Raw genomic sequence first — 24762 nt, forward strand, 5'->3', positions numbered from 1 at the left:
TACAATAATAAATTATTCTGAATATGCCTCAAAGGACACAGTTTCAAATCAAAATTACAATATTGTCAAAGGAATTGCTGGCATAATCCTCAGAGTCTACAGGAATTCTAACCACACGGTGAAATGCAGGCAGTATGTTTGTATATGAAAAAAATAATTAGAAATTGGATGCATCCAAGTTGCAATTACATTTCATATTTAGCTTTCTGGATTTTTTGAATATTTAAGAGTATTTAATGCTACTACGGATAATATTTAAACAAATGGTAAAATATTTTAAATAGCTGGATTTGTTGTGGTTTTTTTACTTTTTGACTGCTCTTTTTTTTGCATGTTCAGACTATTTACAAAACTTTGTAAAGAAAAAATAGAAGTATTGTTTTTGTTTAAAAGATGCAACTAAGAGCTGAGAAAGATTTACTGATTTATGTAACTAATGACCTTCTGGCCCCGGTGCTGCCACACAGTAACATCACCACAATGTACTAATTAAATTTCTGGTTGTTAACATCTTCTTCAAACTCTGCCAGATGAGGTTGTGAGCAAAAATCTGCTTCTAAACTTTAAAGATCATAAATCATACAACAAACAAATCCAACCACTTACTGTAAGTACTGTTAGAACATCATTAGATTTACAGGTAGAAAGGATACTTGAAATTTACGTGACTAGTGARAGCTAAATATAAAATTATTTTCAAATTCAGTAAGTACTCACGTAGATGCCCAGCCCATTAAAGGGTTCTCCCAGCGCTCCCTGTTATCAAATTCCATCTTCCATTTCTTTGTGTTGTTAGCTCCTGACTGCATTGCATTACGTGCTGGAACAAAAATGTGAACTTTTCTGGTTTTGATATGCTCCTCTGGAACACCAGTGAAAGTGGAGATATCCTAAGAAAAACATAATGCTACTTGTTAAAAAAAGGATTCGTAAGAGCCTCATAAAATAATATTGCTTATGCTTTTTACATGATTTCCTGCTTAATTTTTGAAGCTAAAAAAACTGGAAAAATGTTTAGAAAAGCACATGATGATTCCTGCTAAATATGAAGGTGATAGATGTTGCAGCTGCTATCATCCCGCTTCCCGTGGCTGAATTAGTTTTTGCTTGGGTCAGTTACCTGAACCTGCACATCTCCAATCTACCAAACACCTAGTGCCAGAGAAAGGACAAGCCATTTCCCCCCATCCATCTCTGTCCACAGCTGCAAAGTCAGGACTGCTTCAACATGCACCAGCTAAAGCAGATGTGGAATATGCAAACTCTTTCTTCATTCAGGAAGACACAAGAGCACAGACTGAAACACTGACAAATTCCAAGATTTTACATTACTMTCATGAACAGGACTATTCACCAGAATACCCTTGCCAGCCAAATATCTGTTGCAGTGTAATCGCTTTCCCTTGGGCTTAACTATGTATACAGCTAAGAGACACCAATACCCATGCTGACTCGAGAAGCCATACTTAGCATGAAGGAAGAGGCAGAAGGTAGTATCTTTTGTACAACATTCTGTTGATTGTTTGAGACTGCAGAGAAGGTACTAGAATTCAGCACTCTTATTTCTCTAAACATTAGTTATTACATAAAGTTGACCCYGTCTTCATGTTTCAAGCTATGACTATCAGCATTTGACAGTCAGTTCCTCTGTTGATATTCAACATCAAGAAAAGGACATTTGATGCCTGTAACATTCTTAGTGTATTTGTGAAGGACAAAATGATTTAGGATATGCCAACCTTCAAAGAAAAAAAGATTTGTAACATTGTATATAATCAGTAGTAGCATGCCCTCCTCTAACTAGGGAGGCATGTGCCATGTTAAGGGCCTCCCCAAATAAATCTAACAMAGATAAATTCTTCAAACCAGCCTAGAAATATTAACTGACTTTAACAGAGCACAAGATAGGGAAAGATTTCACAAGAATTGCTGTGAAAAACTACCCTCAGCAGCATCTGATATAATTAAAGTGAACATTCTCGCTAAAAACTAAACAGTAATTATATAAAATTAACCTGTCAGTTCACCCTAGTAAAGAGTGAAATCAAACATCAAATCTATCTCTAAGGGGGCTAAACTACTCCTGTTCCTTACATATTTAAAAGGCCAGTGGGAGCTCCTTGGCCTCCCTCCTTGCTCTGCCTCCCTCCTTGCTCTCCCTCCCCTTCTTTCTCTCCAGGAACAAGTAGCAAACTGGTAAAGTCCAGAAAACTGCAGCAAAACTTTGGGCATATTGAATTAATCTTGACAGTATTGCCATGAATTGAATAAAAAAGGGAAACAAGTTTAAATGGAACACTGTGGTTTTATATACTGCACCTACTAACTTCATGGGAAGTTGCTTTGTGGCAAACTTAAAACTTCCTGATGCAGTCACCAGACCATCCGTTGAAATGAAGCAGTTCTCATTTTCAATTTTACTTCAGAAAATAAATTTTGTGAGATCAGTCCCTTAAAACTATAAAAGGGAGGAAGTTTAAACSATTTGACTTGCATTTGCAATTACGAGAGCAGAGACAACAAATAAGCATCCACACTTGCTTTCCAACTTCTGACATTTCTACCCAAACTACCACAAGAAACTGTCAAAGCATCTTAACGAATCCATTATAAGTAGTTAAATTAGGACGATGTCATGCTTATTTTTCAGTCTAGCAGTGATATGAAAGAGAAGTAGTACCAGCCACTGGAATGTTGCAACACCTATGTAAAATACCATCTGACAGACTGGCATTTCTCAYTGCTGAAGTTTAAATCACAATTTTAGAAGAAATTTGCTTAAAATTTTCTGATTTGAATTGGCAAAGTGCTTTGTTTAATAAAAAGGGCCGTTTGCCTGCAGTAAAGTTTGGTGGGGATTCAATGTTTCAGCTTGCTTATTTATATGAATTGGCCAAAATATTATCCTTTATTTCCGTATTAATAAACATGAGAAAATGCACTAAGATTCACAAAATTATTATTTTTCAACTCTTAACAATATGGTATGTGCAAAAATGCTGGGGTTGTTATGATCAAATACTTTAAGATACATAAACTTCAAAATAGCTCAATATTTATTCCATTTTTTTACGAATATTATTCTCAGCAACTGCTAGGTCCATTATGACTTTTATGCTTCAGATTTAGAAGTTTTTGAATTCTTCCAGAATAACCCAAACGACTAAAATAAAGATTGTTAAATAACATTATGGACATACACTATTTTCTCTTTTAAAGACTTAACACAAGAGGATCAGAAAAATATTACACAGTGCACACAGAACACAATCTGAAAGGAGGGTTAAAACCAGCAAATGCTGTATTTATGAGGTAACCATAGTAAAGAAATGCCTAGGCTTGTTTATCTGGATGAAAGTAAAATCAAAACATCAGAAAAACCCTTCAAGCCATGTTTTTTTTTGGGCACTCAGTTGGCTCTAAATCAAGGTTATTTCACTAATAATAAAGGATTAATCCCACAAAAATCTTTTCAAACTGAAAATTAAAACCTGCCTGCTTTCCAAAACTGAAATATCTGCATGGTGTTGCTAGCTCCCCCTACTCAGATTCATTATAGCTAGAGTTTCCATGCCTTCTGGGAATCTAGCAATCATTTATTGATATCTTCCCCATTTTAAAAGCTGGCAATTGAACAGACGGTTGTTAGGACAATGAGTTTCTGGTTGCTGAAGCTCAAGTTGTCCTGACATAAAATCACTGATTTTGCTTGCTGTAGACATGTAAGGTACTGTAGCATAGCTGAGCTGTTGCCAAAGATATGGAATAAAAAGGCTTGGCATCTATCACATACTTGACACCTAAAGAGCACAGAAGCTCTAAGATTCCTATTCCCTGTAGGCGCACTCTTAGTCTAGACAAACTGATTTCTCACACTTTTAAAATGCATTACAACACTCTATTGTGATCATTTCATCCACACAGCTCCAGCTAGTGACAGAAGAACCTGTCCTTTAAGCGACATTTCAATGGGCTAAAGCTCCCGCTCCAAGATGCCATTAAAACAATATAATACTTGAAAAGAACTATGCTGCATTGGGTTGAACTCTTTACTGGGTCTTCAGTGCTTTGTTCTGAGTTCAAGTTCTCATTGAAACTACCTGTGAACCAACTCTCCAAAACAAAGATATTTTTGACAGCTGGCTTCACATTACTATCTTTTTTATTTTAAAGTGTTCCTTAATGAATCTTGCTGTATTAACATATTAAGATACTAATGAGGTGTTCAGCATTCRAAATCTTACAGATACTAGATGACAATATAAAAGACTTGAGATTTGAACTGTATAGGTTTTCTTTACTAAAAATTAATAAACCTGTTTCACATTTTTAAAATAGACGGACATCTAAAAGGTGCATTCTGACGTTCTGCTTTTCTTAATATATGTATTATTTGAATAAAAAATAATTTTGGTAACTCTAGAAAATTTAAATACTAATTTTGAGGCATTCTGTGTCTTCATGGAATAAGCTGAAAGGGACAAAACACATTTTAAACAGCAGAAAATTGCTTACAAAAAAAGGGGCTTTTCTTTATTATAACTCACATTATTTAATAATGTTTGTCATGGTGGAAAGCCTGCTAAAGCTGTTCTGGAAAGGGTAACAAGAAACGAAATGTGCTATGCAGCAAGGAGAAAAACTGATTCACAGAGGCAGTGTCAGTGAAAGAACTATTCAGTATGATGATAACTTTTAAAGGAAACGAGAATTTCCTTCTTTTAAGTACTCCACTAATAGCAGAAATTCCAAAGGGGCCGAGAAATGGAACTCTCTAATTAATAGGATAGAAACAAAATGACTGAAAATAGGTCTGAAAACAAAGGGTTTTGAATAGATGGGTCAGGTGTGCATTAAGGTGACATGTTTCTTCTATGGCATTTCTTCCACCACAAAGACAGAAACTGTACATAACCACTATTAACTACCTACAGTTTAGCACTCCCCCCTCTTTTTTTTTTTTTTTTTTTTTTTTTTTTTTAATATAAAGGTATCAGGTATTTAGCTATGGGAAGTTGATGTCAAAACACAGAAAAACCTCCCAGCAAGCTTCCAGCAACCACCCAGGATTCAGAGTCTTGCTAGCCGCTCTCTTTTCAATACCAGAATTTCACACATTTCAATGACCATTATGACTTCAAAGAATCAAATTTTCATCATTGTCCGTCATCTGCCGGTTGATTTGTATAAAGGAGTTCTTCTGCATGCATTCCAGACAAAGGGCTCCTTACTTTCGTGGCTATATATCAAGTTTAAAAGTTCTATTTGTGACAGTTGTGTCTGTGGTAAATTAGGGTAACACTGAAGGAGTGCAGCTGCTCTGCAGGAACCTCCTTTTTGGCACCATTTCACTTAAATAAAAACTGAATAATTAGCTTCTGCCTTTATTAAACCACAAAAATGCCACTGGCCTTAGCAATTACTTCCGGTTGCCCCACCTACTTAACCTCAATAGTTTTTACACTTGTTATAATGGAAAGTAGAAGTTTTCTATACTTGATAGGAGTTTATAACAGCTTGCTCTCCTCCCCACCTCCAACATGTTTTACCAGACTAAGTATGTGAAGTTTTGCTATAAATKCATGTTGCAATTCACTTTATTTAGAAGTTGTCTCATATCAAAGCACAGAACATCTTGCGTAATACCCACAAAGTAGCTGCTGTGAAAAACGTTTTTTTATTTAATGTGCTCAGCTGCTTAACTGTAAGTCAGGATCAGAACATTTATGTTTCTACATTTCAACACAGTATTTTTGAAGGAAATGCAAAGAGAAGAGAATCTGCTATGTAAACTGCAAGTGGAAAAATGGAGCAGAATGAACTAAACATGGTCAGACAACATTAATCTAACAGCTACAGACAAAACAAGGGGAAAAAGCATATTTGCCCTTAGGAAACTTTGTATCACACAATATACAGTTTTCTTTCAGGCTTCACAATCATTCTGCATTATCACAGTAAACAAYGTGGTATTATTCATTACATATTCTCCCATGTAGCCATCCTGCAGAATCATTAATAAAGAAGCTGAAAAAAAAGCACCTAAAAAACTGTATTTTTAAAAAGAAAACCAAACATTCTAAACAGAAAACAGAACTTTATAAAAAAGATTTCATGAAAGCTTCCTTTTAAGGGAAATCTCTTTTCACAAGCAGTTTTGTAAAAAAATAAAGAGAACCTGGAAATGGAGAAAAGTAGACCTAACAGAACCAGAAATCATGTTACAGGAATCAACCTAGACCCACTATAATACTTTTTTTGATTGCTGACTGCCATTATGCAAAAGAAGTGTCTGCACACAAAACAAGTCTGGTAGCTTCAGCATCTCTATACATCAGTTTGTATTTCACAGCTGAGGCATGCTGTAGCAACCATGATGTCTTGAGCATTCACTGCAGTTGGAAAAATTCCTTGAGAACTTCCCTGTTGTCCTATTGCAAAGGCTCTCTACACTTTCCCAGTGTTTTGCATGCCTAATATTATTCTATACTTATTTGTATGAGATTACAGTTGAAATGACTGATCACATTCCACACACCATTAAACCAACACCTCTTCGAATTTGTGATTTGAGAAAAACACAGGAGCAAGCAGGAATAATGACTGGAACATGACTTACCAGCAATAAATAGAAAACATCCTTCTTACCAGCCCTTCTTTCACACCTTTAAAATACTCCACTTAAAGGTTTGCAGTGCATCCCCAAATTTTGTATTCACATCTCCTCCAAAAGTCACAGAAAGCTGGTATTTATWAAAATGATCACTGGCAAGTTAAGGGAAAAGATGCTGGCTTGGCTTYTGTTAGTTGAAACTACAACATTGAAACGAAAAACTAAAATCTACAATTTTGCACATCTCAGTATCCTGACAAGACTCAAAAAACAGAGGCATTTTTCTTGACACACTTGCAATTCAGCCTGCATTCTGATGGACAAGTAAACATTATTTTGGAAATTTGAACATGAAACACCTAAGTCCCACTTTMAGCACAGATATTTCATGTCCAGTATCATTTTTCTGCCCAGAAATAATAATAAGCAACAAAAATGTACTATTTATTAATACTGCATTTTTTTTTTCTGTGACAGTATATTGTAGTTGTGTATATCTTTTCTGAGTAAATAAAAAGGTGTTAAAAAGAAAGGAAATAAAATAGCTGGACTGACACTTTGGTTCTTCCATATATCTAAAATTAAGAAAATCATTATTAAAAGAGGGAAAGCTGGRGCAGTCAGAGGCAGAGCATATTTCATATGAACAGGTTAATGTTGCTACYGGAACTCATAAGAGACTTCAGTGTAGATGTGACGCTCTTCAAAACTGACACAATAACAAACAGCATGACTATCTTGAACAAGGTGGGRAAAACACTGAATTACAGAAGATTTTGCAAATTACTTTTTCTTGTAACACAACACTATTTAGAAAAAGTGTACTTTCTAGGACTCATCCAAATCACATGCAAGGAAATCTTTTGCTTGCACAAGTGGATACTTTTTAAAGTAGTTTTCTACAYTGCACCAATTTCAAGCACTCTACAAGAAATTCACAATGCTCAGATTAAAAAACACAYCAAAAAAATCAATTGGTGAAAATTAAGACTACAGCCATGTTTTTAAAAGACAGGGTTTTTCAAATTAAAGAAAAGGCAGTCTTAGTTTACCTGCACTTAGAAAGACGATAATCAAACCACTGAAACAATCTGATTTATCTTAGAGTAACTAACATTATGGCAACACTTCACTGCTGGATTACCATAAGCAACTACTCTTTCAGATACTATTTCTCAGTGGAAAACAAGAGAACAGGCAGGGAATAGCACTGAAGGAAAGCAGACAGAAGTACTAGCAGCTAGACACTACCTAGGATAGAGAACTTTGTACCTATTCCCCCAGTTAATTAAATTTTGTATATACTATTAAAAAAATAGCATATTGTAGTTTACTTGTAGTTCAGAGGTGGCATGTTTTTCAAACAGAAGTTTGAATCAGTTCTCTGATTTATTCAGATCTGATTATTTACAATATAATCCTAGCAAAAGTTACAGTAAGCAGACTGTCTTACAAAGGTAAACACAATGTTTCTATAGTATCGTGGTGAACTATTCATTCCCAGTGACTCTTGAGCTTATAGTCTATAAAATGAAGTTTTGATCATGGACACCAAGAGCCTTAGCCAGCAATTCAGTATGAGGCGTTCACATCTCAAGTGTAAGCCAGAATTGAAGGCTGCTCTTGTGCACTGGAARTAATTTCTATATTTTTTTCCGTGTTTCTGATGCCATTTAAATCAAGTCGTTACTTTTAAGATTCATTAAAAGTTACATGTATTTACCAAATAAACCATAAACATATGACTTGTACGATTATTGTAAGTTTATTGCTTTGCAAGAATTCTATTAGGAAAAAGAAAATTAAGAACTTATCTGCTTTATGCCCATCTGAAAACCTTACAAAGTTTCCTTTTAAGTACCAATTAAGAAAATTTCCAAAGAAGGCCACGGTAGAATTCCCAAATTCAGGTACCACTTGTTTCATAATCTTCAGCCTTTGAAAAAGGGTCCAATTGATGTTAAATATATTGTTTTTTCTCAAAGCTCCCGTATCCATTTAAGCTGCAAAAGACTCAAGGGAACAAAACATTAAGAGCCTGCAGGGAACTGGGCTAGTGGAATTGCTGCTGTCAGGCAGGAAAATTTTGGTCAATTCCTAATCTAACCTGGAGTGCAAATATTCTAAGGCCTGAGCTGTTGAGTACCCATTTGGAATTGATAACTCCAGTAAGATCTCCTATGATGAAGTCCTAAGAAAGATTATCACATACTACAGTGTAKGAAACATTAATTGTTAATTCAGTTTTAACTAACAATGACCCTGGTCTGGAAACTACACCAAAGAATACTAAAATTTACATTCCATTATTGAGCATTTTTTAGTGATCCTATCATCTGACAACTACCAATTTATTAATTCCGTATTGAATGGTAGATATGGAACAACAATTTAAAGTTTAAAATGTAGCAAACTATTTAGCCTTTTGTTTGTAAAAAAAAAAAGGCACCCATCAAAGACGAGGGTGAAAAAAAGGCAAATAGTGGTCTAAAGTTTCACTTGACAGTTCTGTTACACTACTGCATGGTCTGCTACTAAGAACAGTATCAAGAAATTCAACCAATGCCTGCTTTCATTCTGATGCATGTTCTCTATTCYTCACATCTCCTTCACAGAGAAAGTGATTTCTCCAACAGATCTTTGCCCATACAGTTACAAATGGTGTGAGACACAGGAGAGAAAAACAGAAGCAAATCCCCAATCAAGAAATGCAAATTTAGAGCAAAATCCCTGYTAGTGCATGCCTTTTAGAAGAAGAAAAGGTGCACTTAAAAAACCTCAAGGAATCAGACCTGTTAAAAGCTGTCCCTTAACCTAATGCAGGATGTAATGCTTCTATGTAATGTGCATCTACTTTGGAAGTTGAAAGAAAGTGCTAAATAGTGTAYATAATTTCCATACACAGCAGGTAGTGAAGCAAGAAAAGAACTGACACAGTTACCCTCATTAAAGAGATGCACAATAGAGAACTGTTATGCAGTGTTAGCATATTGAAGGTCTTTGCATCAGGGATGTTGCGGCTATTAACAGCTTAAATATTCACTGTATTTTGTTAATTAGTGCATATAGCTTTTAAGCCTTAAATGTGCTCTAGAAGGCTCTTTTCTAACAGTAGCACAGTCATTACTTCCTGGTGGGGATGGGAAGGGTTGATGAGGCTTCAACTGTTTCAACATTATCAATAAAACACACCCTAATACCACTGAACAAAAAGGTTTCCTTTACATTTGTCTACATGGTTTGTTAAAATTGATGGTCTCAAAAATCTCTCTCTAAAAAAAACTGAAGCATAACTAGAACACATTAGTGTTACTTCACAACTGGTTTTAGCTTGTCGTCTCTACAAGTTCATTCCTGTAATTAGTCCTTTGGCCTTTATACGCTTTAAGATTATTTATAGGACAGAAATCACGGTCTTATACTTTCTAATACAATAGACAGAAATCCATCATCAAATAAATTCAGTAATTCAACCAGATACACTACATGTTTCCTTTCAGTTTTCTACTGCTGTGCGGAAAAAAATCAAAGCAGAGTACAATGTACAATTGTGTTTCCTAAATGGTGATAAAAAAGTAAGAATTTGTATTGGAAACAGACATTAAAGAGAAGATATTCAACTCTTGACTTAGTAGAACCAAAATAAATTGACCCAAGAATGCTTTCAAATACAGTCAACATGGCAAAAAATGCGTGGTCCTTAGAAGAAATACAAACCAGAAGAATAAAAAATAAAATGCTAGTGCAAATTACAATATTTATCTTAAAACAGCTTCTACCTGGTGAAGTAGCTACTCATGAATTTGCTACTTCATGTGAAAACTTCCAATACATGATTTATACTGATGTTGGCCTACACAGAAAAAYAGCTACTTGTTTTTGTACACGAATTTAAGTGCACATCTAGAAAATTAATTGMTAAGGAAAAACTATCAACTTCTGCAGAAATTTTAATTCAAATTGCTAATCAGTCATAATTTTTCAAAAACATCTGCAACATGATTAAAACATCTTCAAAAAAATACTGTCTTTGGTATTTCTTATCAGCATTTTGCTCAAGTTCCTTATAGTTCAACTTCTCTTTTGTTAACCATGTTTTCAGGCTAGCAGGTAATAGGATAAAAGTCATTCTCCCACCAGCAAAGACTTTCTTTTGCTTTAAACTTGGAGTGAGTAGAACTGAGTATAATAAAAAGATACACAGAGACTAAGCAATTCCTTACAGTGTGTGCCTCACAACACAAGAACTAAATGGCATACTGAAACTCTGAATTTGAACATCACGTGCTATCTACAGGGTCTATTATCCCCACTTAACACAGGCAAACTCTGCCAGCCTGAGAAAACAGATATGAAAGTATCTCAAAGATACCCCACTAACATGCCATCAAGAACTTGAAAAGCATCTGATTCCATCACTGATGATCTGAATAGAGGAAGTACTGCAGAAGCATCAAGCTCACTTGATGAGTGCACTCACCTGACCCGGATGTTCAAGGATTCCCATCAAATTACCAGGCTTCCCAGACATGGAAGGATTTTCCTTTCTAACTTGATAAAAAGTTCAGCTAGAACTTCATGACTAGAAAAAGCTTTCCAGTCTTTATGAGCAACTTTCTTAGGCTAGAATTTGTGGTCTACATCTACAACTTAATACTACAGAAATGCAGAAAGACATATTTGAATGGACAGAAAAATAAACACTGTAAAGGGAATTGTTAATTCACTATTCCTGACAAGACAAAAAGAATTCATGTCATCTACAGAAATACTTTGTAACATGGGGTACTAACTTAGGTCTTCTAGAAAAGGTTCAGMCAATGGTACTGGTTTTGAGAACATGAAAATACCACCCTTTAAAAGGCAAAACTATTGAAAAGAACAGCTCAAAAACATGAAGTAACTTCTTACTCCTGCTGATCACTCGGCTGTATCACTGACTTAGTTCTATTCTTCCTAACAGATTAGAAAAATGGCTTGCATATTTAGGTTTCCAGAACCAAGTAAGTTTAATTTGTTCTTAGCAGCATCAGAACTCTTCAAAATCATTATTCTTTGATAGAAAATGAAATACTATGCAATTAAATGAAAAAAATAAAAGTCCACATATTTATCAAAGACACACTTTTGGCCAGGTGGTCCAGATTGAAGCCTTGAAATATCTGCACAGTAATACTGTATAACGTAGGGCCAGACAGAGGAATCACTCAGAACGTTGTGTAACCTCAATTACAGACACTCCTCCTTCCARTACCCAGCAGAGACAGCACTAACATGCAGCAAAAGAATCTCAGACCAAAGAAATCCAARTCCTTTACCCTAGCCTAAATCTAAAAAAAACCTGCACAGGGAGGAGAGGATAACTCATGGATACAATGACCTATCACTTTATCATGTTAGGACTCTGGGCTACTTGCAAAATGTGCTGTTTTCTAAACTGAACATCAGAATTCTTTTCAATTGCAATTTAATAATATAGCAGTATTCACTGCTCTTAGAAGACAGCTAAAGGTGATGGAAATTTCTTTACTTGGACTGTCAGAGTACAGAAAGCTTCTTTATCACAGGGAGTAACTTGTTGCCTGCAGATATTCTTACAGAAAGCATTTGAKGAGCCAACTTGGTTTTCAAAACCACTGCAAGCTTCATCAAACCGCAGTTGCTTACAAAMACAAGTAGTAGCAAGTAATACAGGCTGAATTGAGCTAGGATAATCCAACTGAGGAGGATTTAATTGCCAAACAGCAAAATACAGTAAATTTGCGGTACTGAAATTACGTACATAACTAGATAAACTGGTAACTACACCTGAGCTTCTATTGTAATTAAGACCAAATGCAACTACCAGTCATAAGTATAAAGAAGAAAATTTCAGATTATTCCAATTAGAAACAAAAAAAAAAGATCATGTTTAGAAATACTCTGCCAGACCATGAGCATGGTGCTCATGAAGTAAGAAAGATTATCCCCATCTCCAGAGTAATTTATACCTTTAAATATTACAATTCACATTCTCTGTTTAAGTTAAACAGTTTTTTCCTCCCAAAAGTAGTATTTCTTAATCTTCACTGGGTGAGGGGGTAGGGGAATGGGAGAGTGTGCGCAGGGTGAAACAGAGAAATAGAAAAATAACTTTTAATAGACTGTTTTGCAGCAAAACGCAGTTTCACAAATAAACTATCAGGGACTGCAGAGTAAAGGCCTTCAAGCATTTAACTCTATGCAAGTCTACTCTTAGACACTTCTTTCAAACTAGATGTGAATGTGTTTTAGCTTCCTAATGGTCTTCTCAATGTTCTACTTTTATTGAAAAAATTCAATTAATTTTGAAATAATTCTAGAATGTAATTTTTATATCCTAATCAGCCTCCAGCATCATTTAAACATCAGAGCAGTGAAACATCAGAACTACAGATGACCAAAGGCAAACAAAAGAGTTTCTTAAATCTTGAATCTCAAGTACAATACAGTTCAAATAAGCTGATTGCCTGCTTACTGGACACAACCGTAACTGAAGTACTTCTCCTAATCACAGGTTTCAAAAGCAAAGCTCTTTTAGGCAAAGCTACAAATTGTTTCTCAAAACATAGCTGCAAAGTATAGGATGGAAAAAACCCCTTTATTAGCCTCATTTTACACAACAGCTTTATTGTTTTTTATCTGGTTTTCACTATTCTGAAACAAAATGCAAGCTGCTGATCTAATTTAGAGGAAAAAAAAAGAAAAGGAAGACAAGACAGAAGAGGAAAATTTGAGGCTACGGGAGGGAACGGGTAACTGTCTGAACCCACACAGAAATTACCATCCTGGTCCCACGTACCCTCTGAGTATGACAAGTCCCTATCAGAGCTATACATATGAAGTACAGAAAAACTTTTGAGTTATATTCCTCACCTACAGAGGAACACTGTCCTAAATTGAATCCTTTATGGTAACCACTTGAATAAATAATTGCACCTAGAGTGGATTAAACAAAGAAAAGATTATTGCAAATTTTTTTATCCCATTGATAGSAATGGCTTGAACTCACCCTCAAGGAATAACCCACAAAGGGTTATCAGCATTCTGAAAAACCAAAACATAGAACATACACTATATCCTCATTGTCTAACACAGTGGTAATGCTTGGAGAATTCTTGGCTGAATAGTAGTTTCAATAAAAGAAAATSTAGTAAGCCTGTCCTTAACAAACGTACACTTTGCCAAGTGTTTCTCTTCTGAGTTGCAAAAACAGCTCCTAGTCTTCAGTGCAATGTCACACTGTCTCACACATCGTTTTCTGACACCTTACTGCTTTGGTTTTCAGAGTAAAGTATATTATATACTCTCAGTTCTTGGGAAAGCAATGATTGCACTAAAATGCATGTTAAAGATTGATTTGCTATGTCCTTTGTTTCATAGCACTGTAGACTATCAGACTGAGATTTGAAGAAGTTCCATCATTCCAGACTATTTTTCACTTGTTTGTATATTTTACCCTGAGCTGCAGTATTATCAGTGTTTATTATAGTAAAGTCTACAGTTCTTTAATCAAACAAAGATTATACAATTTCACTAATTTTTAATCCTAGCCAAAATTGGGATTTGGATGGAGAACAAACTATGACTCAATCCTGAAAACACCGTGCAATGTTTGCTAGTAACACAGTCTTCTTGAAAAAATGGACTGGAGCGTATTTCCATAACTATTGTGTAGGAAAGGTTGATACTCTCAGAATCCTATAAATACACTGTGACTCCTGGATTATCTAGATTTAAAAGAGACATTAAATGATACCTCTAGACAGCCAAAAGGAAGCTGTTAAGATTCTTGACATAGACTGCACAGTAGTTACCAGAATCACAGAAATCACTGGAAATGACCAATTGAATCGAACTGTTAACTCAGCATAGCCAAGTCCATCACTGAACCATGTCCTCAGGTGCCACATCTACACATCTTTCATACATCTTCACTGATGGCGACTCAACCACATCCCCAGGTAGCCTGCTCCAATGCTTGGAAACCTTTCCTGTGATGAAACTCTTCCTAATATCCAACCCCTTTCCTCTTTTCCTATCAACTGCAACTTGGGAGAGGAGACCAACAACATCCTTTCAAGTTGTTGTAGGCAACAAYGTGTGCTCTGAGCCTCCTCTACTCCAGGCTGAAYACCCCCAGCTCCCTCAGCTGCTCCTCACAGGATTTGTGCTCCAGACCCTTCCCCAGCTCCGTTGCCTTCTCTGGACTCGCTGCAGCCCCTCAGTTCCTTCCTGCAGGGAGGGGCCCAGAACTGGACACAGCCCTGGAGGTGTGGCCTCAGCAGTGCCCAGGACAGGGGGACAATCCCTGCCCTGCACCTGCTGGCCACACCATTGCTGATCCAGGCCAGGATGCCATTGGCCTTCTTGGCCACCTGGGCACACCATGGCTCATGTTCAGCTGCTGTCACAGCACCCCCAGGTCCTTTCCAGCCACTCTGTCCCAGCCTGTGGCACTGCCTGGGGTTGTTGTGAGCCAAGGGCAGGACCCGGCCCTTGGCCTTGTTGAACCTCACCCCATTGGCCTCAGCCCATGGATCCAGCCTGTCCAGAGCCCTCTGCAGAGCCTTCCTGCCCTCCAGCAGATGAACAGTCCTGTCCAAGTTGGTGGTGTCTACAAACCGACAGAGCACGCACCTTCTGATTCCCTTTGTTGAGATCATCAATAAGGATATCAAAAAGGACTGGTTCTGATACTGAGCCCTGTGATCAGTACCAACTTCATTAACCACCACTCTCTGGGCTCAGCCTTTCAGTATTTAACTCTTGGCCTCCAGGCTTTCAATGAGTGAAAAGTGCACCCATCTAGGCCATGAGCAGACATTTTTTTTTCAGGAGGAAGGTGTGGGAAAGATTTACTAAAACCCAGGTAGACAACATCATGACCTTTCCTTCATCTACATTTACTTACATCATTGGTCTAAGCCGCTGCAGTACATGGCATTTTTCACATGGCATCCTGAGCGCCTTTTCAAAAGTATGAATGGCCCACCCCCAAATAAAGGTTCAAATTTTCTGTGCCCACTTTGGTTTATAAAAGTTATCTTCAGTGAGTTACATTAAGTTTGTCTACAATCTGAAGGAAAATAGTTCTCTACTGGGGTTCAGTACTGAGACTTCTGAACCTGTACGTAAGGAAGGTTGAGTAGCAGTACAGACAAAACAACTTCAGGACAAGCGATGAAATGTCAATAGCATCATTCTGTTTAGCCTGTCATGCTTGCAATATGGTCTGTCCTCACTATTCTGAAAAAACTACTTTAGTACCATTTCAACTGCACTGTATAGCACTGGCCTGGAACACTTAACTTCATGCAGCAACTCATCCCATTTTATATTGGTCAGACAGAATACAACCATCTGTGAGGTAACTACAATTCCCCAGTGACCAAACTCTACAACTGCTCTTGAATAATTTTTGCATTGAGCCATGAAATATATATTATCAGTTGAATATTCTGCTTTAGCAATGCAAAGGAMAATGCTTCTGACAGTAGCTCTGATTTTGAAATATTCTTGAAATATCATTATCAGTTAACCAATAAAAAGGCACTTTTCCCAAATATTCCCAAATATTTATGGGAATCAACTGAAACAAATCACAAGAATTAGAACAGTTCAAATGCCCATTTCAGGCAAAACCACTTTTAGGTTTCAWACTGATAACAGAAGCTATCAGTATGGTATGTTTATACCATACACACAGTTACATAATTTGGAACATTACCCGAGTGAGAGTTGCTGACAGTCTTTGCCCTCTATAGCCCAAATTTCCTAACGCAAACAGCGTATTGAGAGACTTCTTTTCACACAGCTATTTGTACAGACTCTTTGAATATGACCTAAGTGGGGGCCAGAGATTCAAACTGTGATGCAAGGACTGTATTACTGTTGAGCTTTGTTCATTCTGTATGTAATTTTCTTCAGGTTTTACGATTCATTAAAAGTTACTTTATTCAGTATTTGCTGAAGTCAGCTAATAATTGAGACAAAGTTATAATTTCTTGGATATGTTCTACAAAAGCTGAGCATTTAATTCATTTTACATTTTACACTTTTTTTCTAGTATGAAAAATTAATGTCATCTGAACTACTGATTTTCCTACTATTTCATTAGAACTCATTTTTCTGCTGCATTCAACAGATTCTAGGCTGCAGTAAGAACATGACTGACTATCGCCTAATTGTTCAATGTCTGGATGCTCATATCCCTTTTATTTAATTTGTTTTTCCTAACACAAGGAATGTTTTAGTACTACTAGAACTAAATCATCCTGTTGAACAAGTTCTAGCGTATGCATTTGCACATAGGAATACAAGGTCTACAAAAGCATGGAAAGACAGATTAATCCCACTACAATGCTCAGTTAAAAGTTTTYAACAACCTCAGCATTACTCTACCAGCCTTGTAAATATCAAGTCACAGAAGAGCTCAGTTTCAAAACAAGATAAACAAGGCAAACAAGGATTACCATATCCCATCTTCCATCTGTTCTTGCCCCTTCTSAAATGCGCATAAAAGCACCTATACGGTGATGTCCAGCTTTAAAAATAAAACTTAAATCAGTGACAAAGATGCAAAGCCTCAAAATATGATTTAATGATTTCTAACAATCTGTAATACCAAGGAAGCGGTATTCTTAAATTAAATGTGATATATTGATTTCCAGAGTTCAGTTTAAATAAATCTYACAAGGAAATACATCGATGTGAGATTTAACAGGTGTCTAGAGAACTTCTAATCCTGAAAGAGTTGAAAACCACAAGAAACCCTTTTGTGACAATCTTCCTTGCTAATGGGATATAATTTTTGCCCCTTCATGAGAACACGAGTTGTTGGTTACTTTATGACATTATGCAAATGACTCCCTAAATTTAACTAAATCTACAAATTTATTTCAGGTCCTATAATAATCTAGGGACAAAAAGGAGTTTTTGCATTTAGAATGTGGACCCATATGCAAAACACTGTAAGAAAATACTATTCCATCTGATATTTAACCTAATACTTATAGAACTAAAGACAAAATAATCATTTAGACACATTATATGTATCAAAATAAAAACACTTAATAGCTGCTACTACAAGATCTCAAAAAAACTCATCAAATATGATATGGGTCTTCAACTTGATGACACCATATAATCACATCAGAAATATGCACTCTACTTACAGCTCATTTACAATAACTAAGGGAAGTGAATAGCTATATTTCAAACTAGTTTTGCTTTAACTCGAACAGAAGTATAAACTCTCATAGCTAGGCAGGGTAATTTACAACACTAACTCTGCGTAACGTACTTTTCAATTCAAAATGGAAGATGGAAGAGTATTTATTTTGTGGGTCTGTCTTCTCACTGTAGCCTCTTTCAGACCCACACATTCATCACCCAAGGCCACAACAAGAATACTGCAGATTTGGGCATTATAAAAGCTGTATTTAGATATAGATAGATAGATAGATAGATAGATAGATAGATAGATAGATAGATAGATAGATAGATAGATAGATAGATAGATAGATAGATAGATAGATAGACAGATAGATAGACAGACAGATAGATAGATAGATAGATATGTAAAAAATTTTAAAGAACAGTGCCTTTAAAAGTAATTTAGGAAAATGCAGGTGAATTGACTTGTTGAATTAATGTTTACAGAGTGACTCAATCTCTGTACAAATTTCCTGAATCCCAAGTTATACAACTAGATTAGCAAGATAATAATTTTGGTAGAATGAAGTACTATTTTAATTTTTAAATCTAAGATTATATTATTTCTTAAATTCAGAAGTAAGTTTATGAAATAACTGGTTTTTTTACCCATATGTAGATTATTATTGCTACATCTAAATATAAAGTGTGAGAGAAAAAAAGCCCTAACGAGTTGTTAAATTAAGTGTGGGTTTTTTCCAACAGCCTGTTAAACTTCAGCTGTCTCAACTTGTACATACCATTACAAATGTATAATTTATAAATATAAATTCTAAATATTTTTTAGGTAATATAGCTTCAGGGATTCAAAAAAGATATATACAATGTGAACTGTCTGGTATTCAATGATAGGAACATYGTTTTCCTGGAGATTCAAAAGCAATATGAAAACCAATGAAAGGCATGCTTCTGCTGTGATGCATTCCCCCCAGAAGTCTTACAAAAATTATACCATTGAATAATGTAAACATAAGTGTCAAGTTGCATTTAGAGTAACAGACCACACATTATGGAAGAAGTTACAAGAAAAGATTGCCAAATTTCTGATCTGCTACTGATTAGCAGAAGAATGTTATGCATTTGTTTCCAGTTGTAATCTAACCTTCATGCATATTCAAAAGCTAGAGTGTATAGTAACAATATCATAGTAACAATAACCTTCCATGATATTTCTTTTATACAGTATCTTTAGTAATATGGGTCCTAATGAAGAAATTGCAGGAAGTTGGCAAATTTTGTATAATTTCAGTACACAGAAAATACACACAAATTTCAAAACATTTAATATTTAATTAAAATTTAATAATAAACATGCTGTTAATTACAACTCACATTGGTCCTTGACCAAAATACAAAAATAAAAAATAAGGTACTCATCATTTTACATTGCTTAACACTTTGAATGCCATATTTTGTTCACATACTTATGTTTTACTGATGTTCCACTTTTCAAAGTGGATAAAGGACTGTTGCTTTGTAGTTCACATTCTGCTTTCCTAGAAGAACGCMGAGTACCATTCTGAATGCCTATTGTGCAGAAATAACCCTGAAGGCRGTATCATGGCATTATTCAGTAGAAAACCCTTACCAATTTTTCATCAACTGTGATGAGTTGCGTGTCTCGAGTTTGGTCCTGCGCCAGCCGCCATGTGGAAGTGCTCAGTGACCTGCAGTGCAAGACTTGAAGTTAAAAAATGATTCATGCAATGAGAAAATAGAGGCAGACAAATCTTACATAAACAAGTTACTTTAACAATATCCGTCTTGTAAAAAATATTGAAGAGGGAGAGATGAGGGCACAAAAATCCTTTTTCTCCCCAATTAGTTCTGTCTGCTGAGTTTTTGGCAGACTCCCACTTAGCAGTTCACAACAGGCTGCACTTTATGTCAGCCTACAGGCTCTCTGTCACAGAGAGACTGCCAGTGGCAAGGACTGTACTGCTCTATATGAATGTACAGTAGCTGGTTTGTCACGAACAGACAGAAAAATACAAGGCTGCTGCAGGGTTCTGGAACTCTGATCCTTAAAACGATGGCATCAGAGGAAAAAAATCCTAAATCTATTTGTAATGGTAAAGCTCCAATTCTACACTTCAACAACAGGGCATTAACAAACTCAAACAAACCCAAACCAAACCAAAAAAATTACTAACCAAACCCTAAGCTAATACTGCAAACACAAATATCTGGTTTGGGCAAAACTATTTTGCTTCATTTCTAAATMATTTTGGGTCAGTTTATTCATTTCCAAGAAATACAATCTATCTTTGTGCATAATTGATAAATCTCTAAGATACATCTGGAAACAGAGAACCCAGTTTCACATMACAGAATTAATAAGTTAAATTTGTCCTTAAATTAAATAAATTAAATTTGTCCTTATGTTACTAATGTCAGGATTAGGCCCTTTGAGTACAAATAATCTTTTGGCAAAATAAAGCAACAGCAGGTGAAACAAGCCAAGAAACCTAATACTCTGAGCTCATGATAGAATACCAGGTCAGAAGAGGACCTCAAAGACCATCTGTTCCAACCTCTCTTGGCAAAAGCACAGTCTAGACAAGATGGCCCAGCACCCTGTCACGCTGAATCTTTGAACTGTCCAACACCGAGGAACCCACCACTTCCCTGGGGAGATTGTTCTAATAGCTGACTTACTTAACTACATTGTGAAAAATTTTCTTCTTGTGTCTAACCAAAATCTCCACAGGAGTAACCTGTACCATTAGTTCCCTCTGCATGTGACTCATGGTAAAAAAGGAATATCCACCTTCTGTGCAACCACTTTTTCAAATACTGGAACATGGTGGTAAGATCTCTACTAAGTCTTCTCACAACTGAAGCAACCCAGTTCCCTCAGCCCTTCCTCACAYGGCAGGCTTCCCAGCGTTTCCATAATCTTTGCGGCCTTTCTCTGGACTCTCTCTAGCCGGTCCACGTAGTTTWACAGGTATGGCCTGAGAAGTGCTGAGAACAGTGATAACAGCTTCTTCATCTCTGCTGGTGATGCTTTTCTTAATGCACCCCTGAGCAATCTGTTGGACCTCTTTGCTCAGAAGCAACTGCTCAACATAATGAGACTGTTTTCCTCCAGGATCCTCARGTCCCTTACCCGAGAGAGCTAATTCCCAGTCAGGCAGACCCCAAACTAYGCTGCAGTTCTGGATTATGATTTCCCAGGTTGCAATGGCAACAACTTGCCATTGTTGAACTTCAAAAGGATTTTGTCAACCCGCTCTTCCAGTCTGTCYAGGTCTTCCTGCAGGGTAAATTTCCTTTACAAAGTGTCCACTTCCCCACACAGTTTGGTATCATCAGCAAACTTTATCATGGTTTATCAGGATCTCACCATAGAGCACTGATGAAGAARCGAAGCTGTGCTGGGCCCAAAGCTGATCCCTGGGGATGTGTGACAGGTTGCTGGTGAAAAGRAGCGATGCAGCACCATCCTCTGCATGCTGCCTGTCAGCCAGTTCACCACCCACTGCAGGGGCCACTTCACTACACTCTAATAACATGTCACTTTTTCTGGGAGGAGGCAGGGACAAAGCATGCCAAAACCCTTGGAGAAATTATAGACAATAGTGTGCTATATATTTAATTAAGGTCATTTTAAAGAAATGAGGAACAAAAATGCAATAATTCAGCTTTCTATACTATACAAGAATCTTATGAACTAAGCAATTGGAAAAAGTTCAGTTCAGTTCAGTAGTATTTAACATAAATCCATACTTCCAACACAAATTACATTCTACTAAATTTCCTTCCATCTGCCATTAACAACTTAAAAAATATCCAAAGCACAAWGTTTATGGAATCACCTAACTCTGTGGCATGGACAGACACATCTATTCCTATYTAAAATGACAAAATGTGTCAGGAAAGTTACTTTGTTTGAACATGCAGAAGTATTCAAGTACAAGGAAGCACAACAATTCCATAAAAATTCAAGGTAATTACTCTGTTAGCTTAAWATTTCTACCAGCGAGTTTCTGGGTCAACACAGCTATTGTTTTTTTTAATTTGCACATGTAAAATAATGCATCACAGAACAGAATAGGCAGATATTGTAGTACTAAGAGAACAGATTGTTACTTGGTCCTTATTCAACTACACACCAAGGGAGGAGTTATCCTAAGGGCATTCTGAACAGCAGCATTATGCTTCTGTTTCAGACCTAAGTAGCTAAAGCCACAAAATACCCAATCTTAAACAAGGCAAAAAATATTGCAATAGGAAAATCAGTTTCTCCCCCACCATAGAAGCTTTAGTATTAAAGTATAGTTTAGTATAAAGATACTCTGGAACATCATGTGATACAGTGTTCACTACACTACGCAACACATGTCCAAAGAAGGACACTGGATTATGCAGTTTAATTCATCCTTTAATAAAAAGTAATCTGGATGATTGATCAAGAAGTTTTCTGAAAATTGATCTGTGGAAAGGTCTGATCAATATGTAAAGATCTGGGCATGCAAGGACTATAAAACAGCTGATCAGAGTCATATATTTTCTTGTAATATAAATTCAATTACAACCAAAATTTAGCTCAGTTTAGTTTGAATATGGTTGTGTGGGTCGTTTGTTTTGTTTGAAACTGAAAAAGCATTAATCAGCTTTGTAAAGTGCAAATGCCATGCCCTAGAAAATTATTTCCACTCACCATTATGTCATTTGACATTGTTTTAACTAATGCTATTATAAAGAGCAGGGTAAAAACCCCACCAGATTAAAGGTGGGCAGAATCTCTGAGATGCCTCCACATTTTACAGAGGGAGCTAATTTTTTTGCATAAGGTTACAGTCAACTGGCCAACTTCCAAGGCATCATATTTTAAGGCCCTCCATGATGTTTTTGCTCTTCTTCAAAAGCAGATGGACACTTACTAACCTAAGTCAAACTCTGCTTTTCATAATTTTTCAAAGACATTTCTCTTGACTACTGTTATTGGAATTTGCAACCTTGTACACATGTTAAATGAACTGCCTTCTGTCTATCCCTGGACTGCAATGAGTTGGAAAGAAMATACTTTCTCTAAGACCTTCCTAATTGAAGAGTGGTTGAAAATTTGCTTTTTGACCAGACTAGTAAAGTGAATCTCAAGCCAGTGGAGGAGAGATCTCCATGTGAAAATTTATACAACATCAGTTTTACTTTAAAGATAACAGGCTGATGATTCCACTTATTCTCTCATAGGAAAGTAATCTGGCGTTCGGAAAAAAACAGCAACTCTAAAATGCCATATGAACTGAAATACCACTATTCAAAAGTTAACAGAAAGTGTAGCTTGAATCCCAGAATGCCTGTTTAATTTTCAACAGGCTTCACTAAAAGTTTGTTTCTAATGTCAGGCACTTAACTGAGGAAAGAACCAGGAAATGCAACCCTTTAAAAAACCCAGTCTTCTCAAGCTGCCACAATGGCAAGTATCATTTCATCACTCAAGCTTCCCCTTAGAAATTGTATAAATTTTATAACAGCTATTCTACCTTCAAATTAAATGAATATGCAATCTAAATCATTTAAGTGAACACTCAATTTMAGCCTTTTATTTAATCTTGAACAGCACGAAAATTCTCACAAAATTCCCCATTAATATTTGCTTCTGTCTACATCCACTTTGACTTTTAGGTACCTTTTCTCATGGATATACCTTGCAGAAGTATAAAACATACACCTTACAGTTCCAYTCTCATAAGGTTCTACTGCCTTTTTCTATTACTAACATCTGGAAAGGTAATCTTTCTTCCTTTCTCTCTGCAAGCAATATGGGCTTACATTACCCCATTTTGCTTCTTTTTGACTGCTTACACTTTTTTTTCCCTGTTGAAGTATCTTGGGAGGGGCCTTAAGAGCAGGAAGTTCTACCCTGCTCCAAGACTAATCAAAYTCTGATTTAAAATGACTGCACACATAATATTTAGAATAGTCACAAATAGGCTGTAAAATAATTCTGAATTTCAGAGACTATGCAGAAAGTTTTACATGTGGCTAGCAGCAAAAACACTGCTTTCTTCTAGGCTCATTAATGTCTTATTCAAAACACATTCCAAACAAACTTCCTTCATRGTTACTGTCTAATGAACAAAGTGTGACAAAGATCCAAGTTGGCCACTGCTCTGTTGCGAATCTGTCCAAATGTCTTCCTTACACTGAACTTGCTAGTGATGAACAATCAGGCGTTTAAATACTAAAACCTAGGTTTACTGYAATAGCCAGCCTTTTAAAACAAAAACTCTTCAAAATTACGTAAGACAAAAAATAAGGTTGACTAAAGTCACTTGTCTCCTTACTGATTTTGCATAAATTTTCCACAGTGAAGCAGCTCCTTTACCTTCCGAGTCCATCATCTATGCATCATTTAGTCTATAATTACAAAAGGATTTTCTCCCTGTCCCATGTCATTGTGTTGAGAATCCCAGTTCCTCTATCTTGATCTATATGATCATACACCATTATTTTACATTATTATAATTTTCTACAGTTTATAATAATTTCATTATTATAATGAATACAGTTCATTTAAACTGTAACATTGTACACTAAAATTTYGTTTCTACCATCAATCTGACTACTTCAGCATGGACTTTCCTTTTATATATGCTACAAAACAATATACTTTAATGATATATCTGGGTCTCAGTGTTAGAAATCTTAAAAAGGTTAAAGTAGCTTTTTCTTCCACTGTGCACAGTTCTTTAGAGAGGTATTATAGAATTGAACATTGCATCTAGAATAACTTATGGCTATCAGTTGTWATTTTAGAGTCTCACAATAAATCTAAAGGTCTTTTACAGTGTGTAGAAAAGACAGGATTAGATATTTGGCAAAGACTAAACCACGTAGTCTTTTTATTAAATACTGGTAATTCTAATATCAGCTCATAACACAGAATGAATTAATGAAGACTA

At 36.1% G+C, this 24762-nt stretch overlaps 1 protein-coding gene across 1 annotated transcript in view; it reads right to left on the reverse strand.

Annotated features, from left to right (window-relative positions):
- Positions 1-24762, reverse strand: part of NDUFS4 (NADH:ubiquinone oxidoreductase subunit S4) — a 46338-nt gene that overhangs the window by 7385 nt on the left and 14191 nt on the right. The window contains exons 2-3 of the mRNA XM_057389696.1: positions 19437-19515; positions 718-890 (exon numbers count right to left, since the gene is read on the reverse strand). Of these exons, the coding sequence (XP_057245679.1) occupies positions 718-890; positions 19437-19515 (252 nt within the window). The remainder of the gene's footprint in view (positions 1-717; positions 891-19436; positions 19516-24762) is intronic.

This window comes from Malurus melanocephalus, unplaced genomic scaffold (genome assembly GCF_030028575.1).
Source record: "Malurus melanocephalus ecotype Western Australia unplaced genomic scaffold, MMel_1.1 scaffold_18, whole genome shotgun sequence".
NCBI lineage: Eukaryota > Metazoa > Chordata > Aves > Passeriformes > Maluridae > Malurus > Malurus melanocephalus.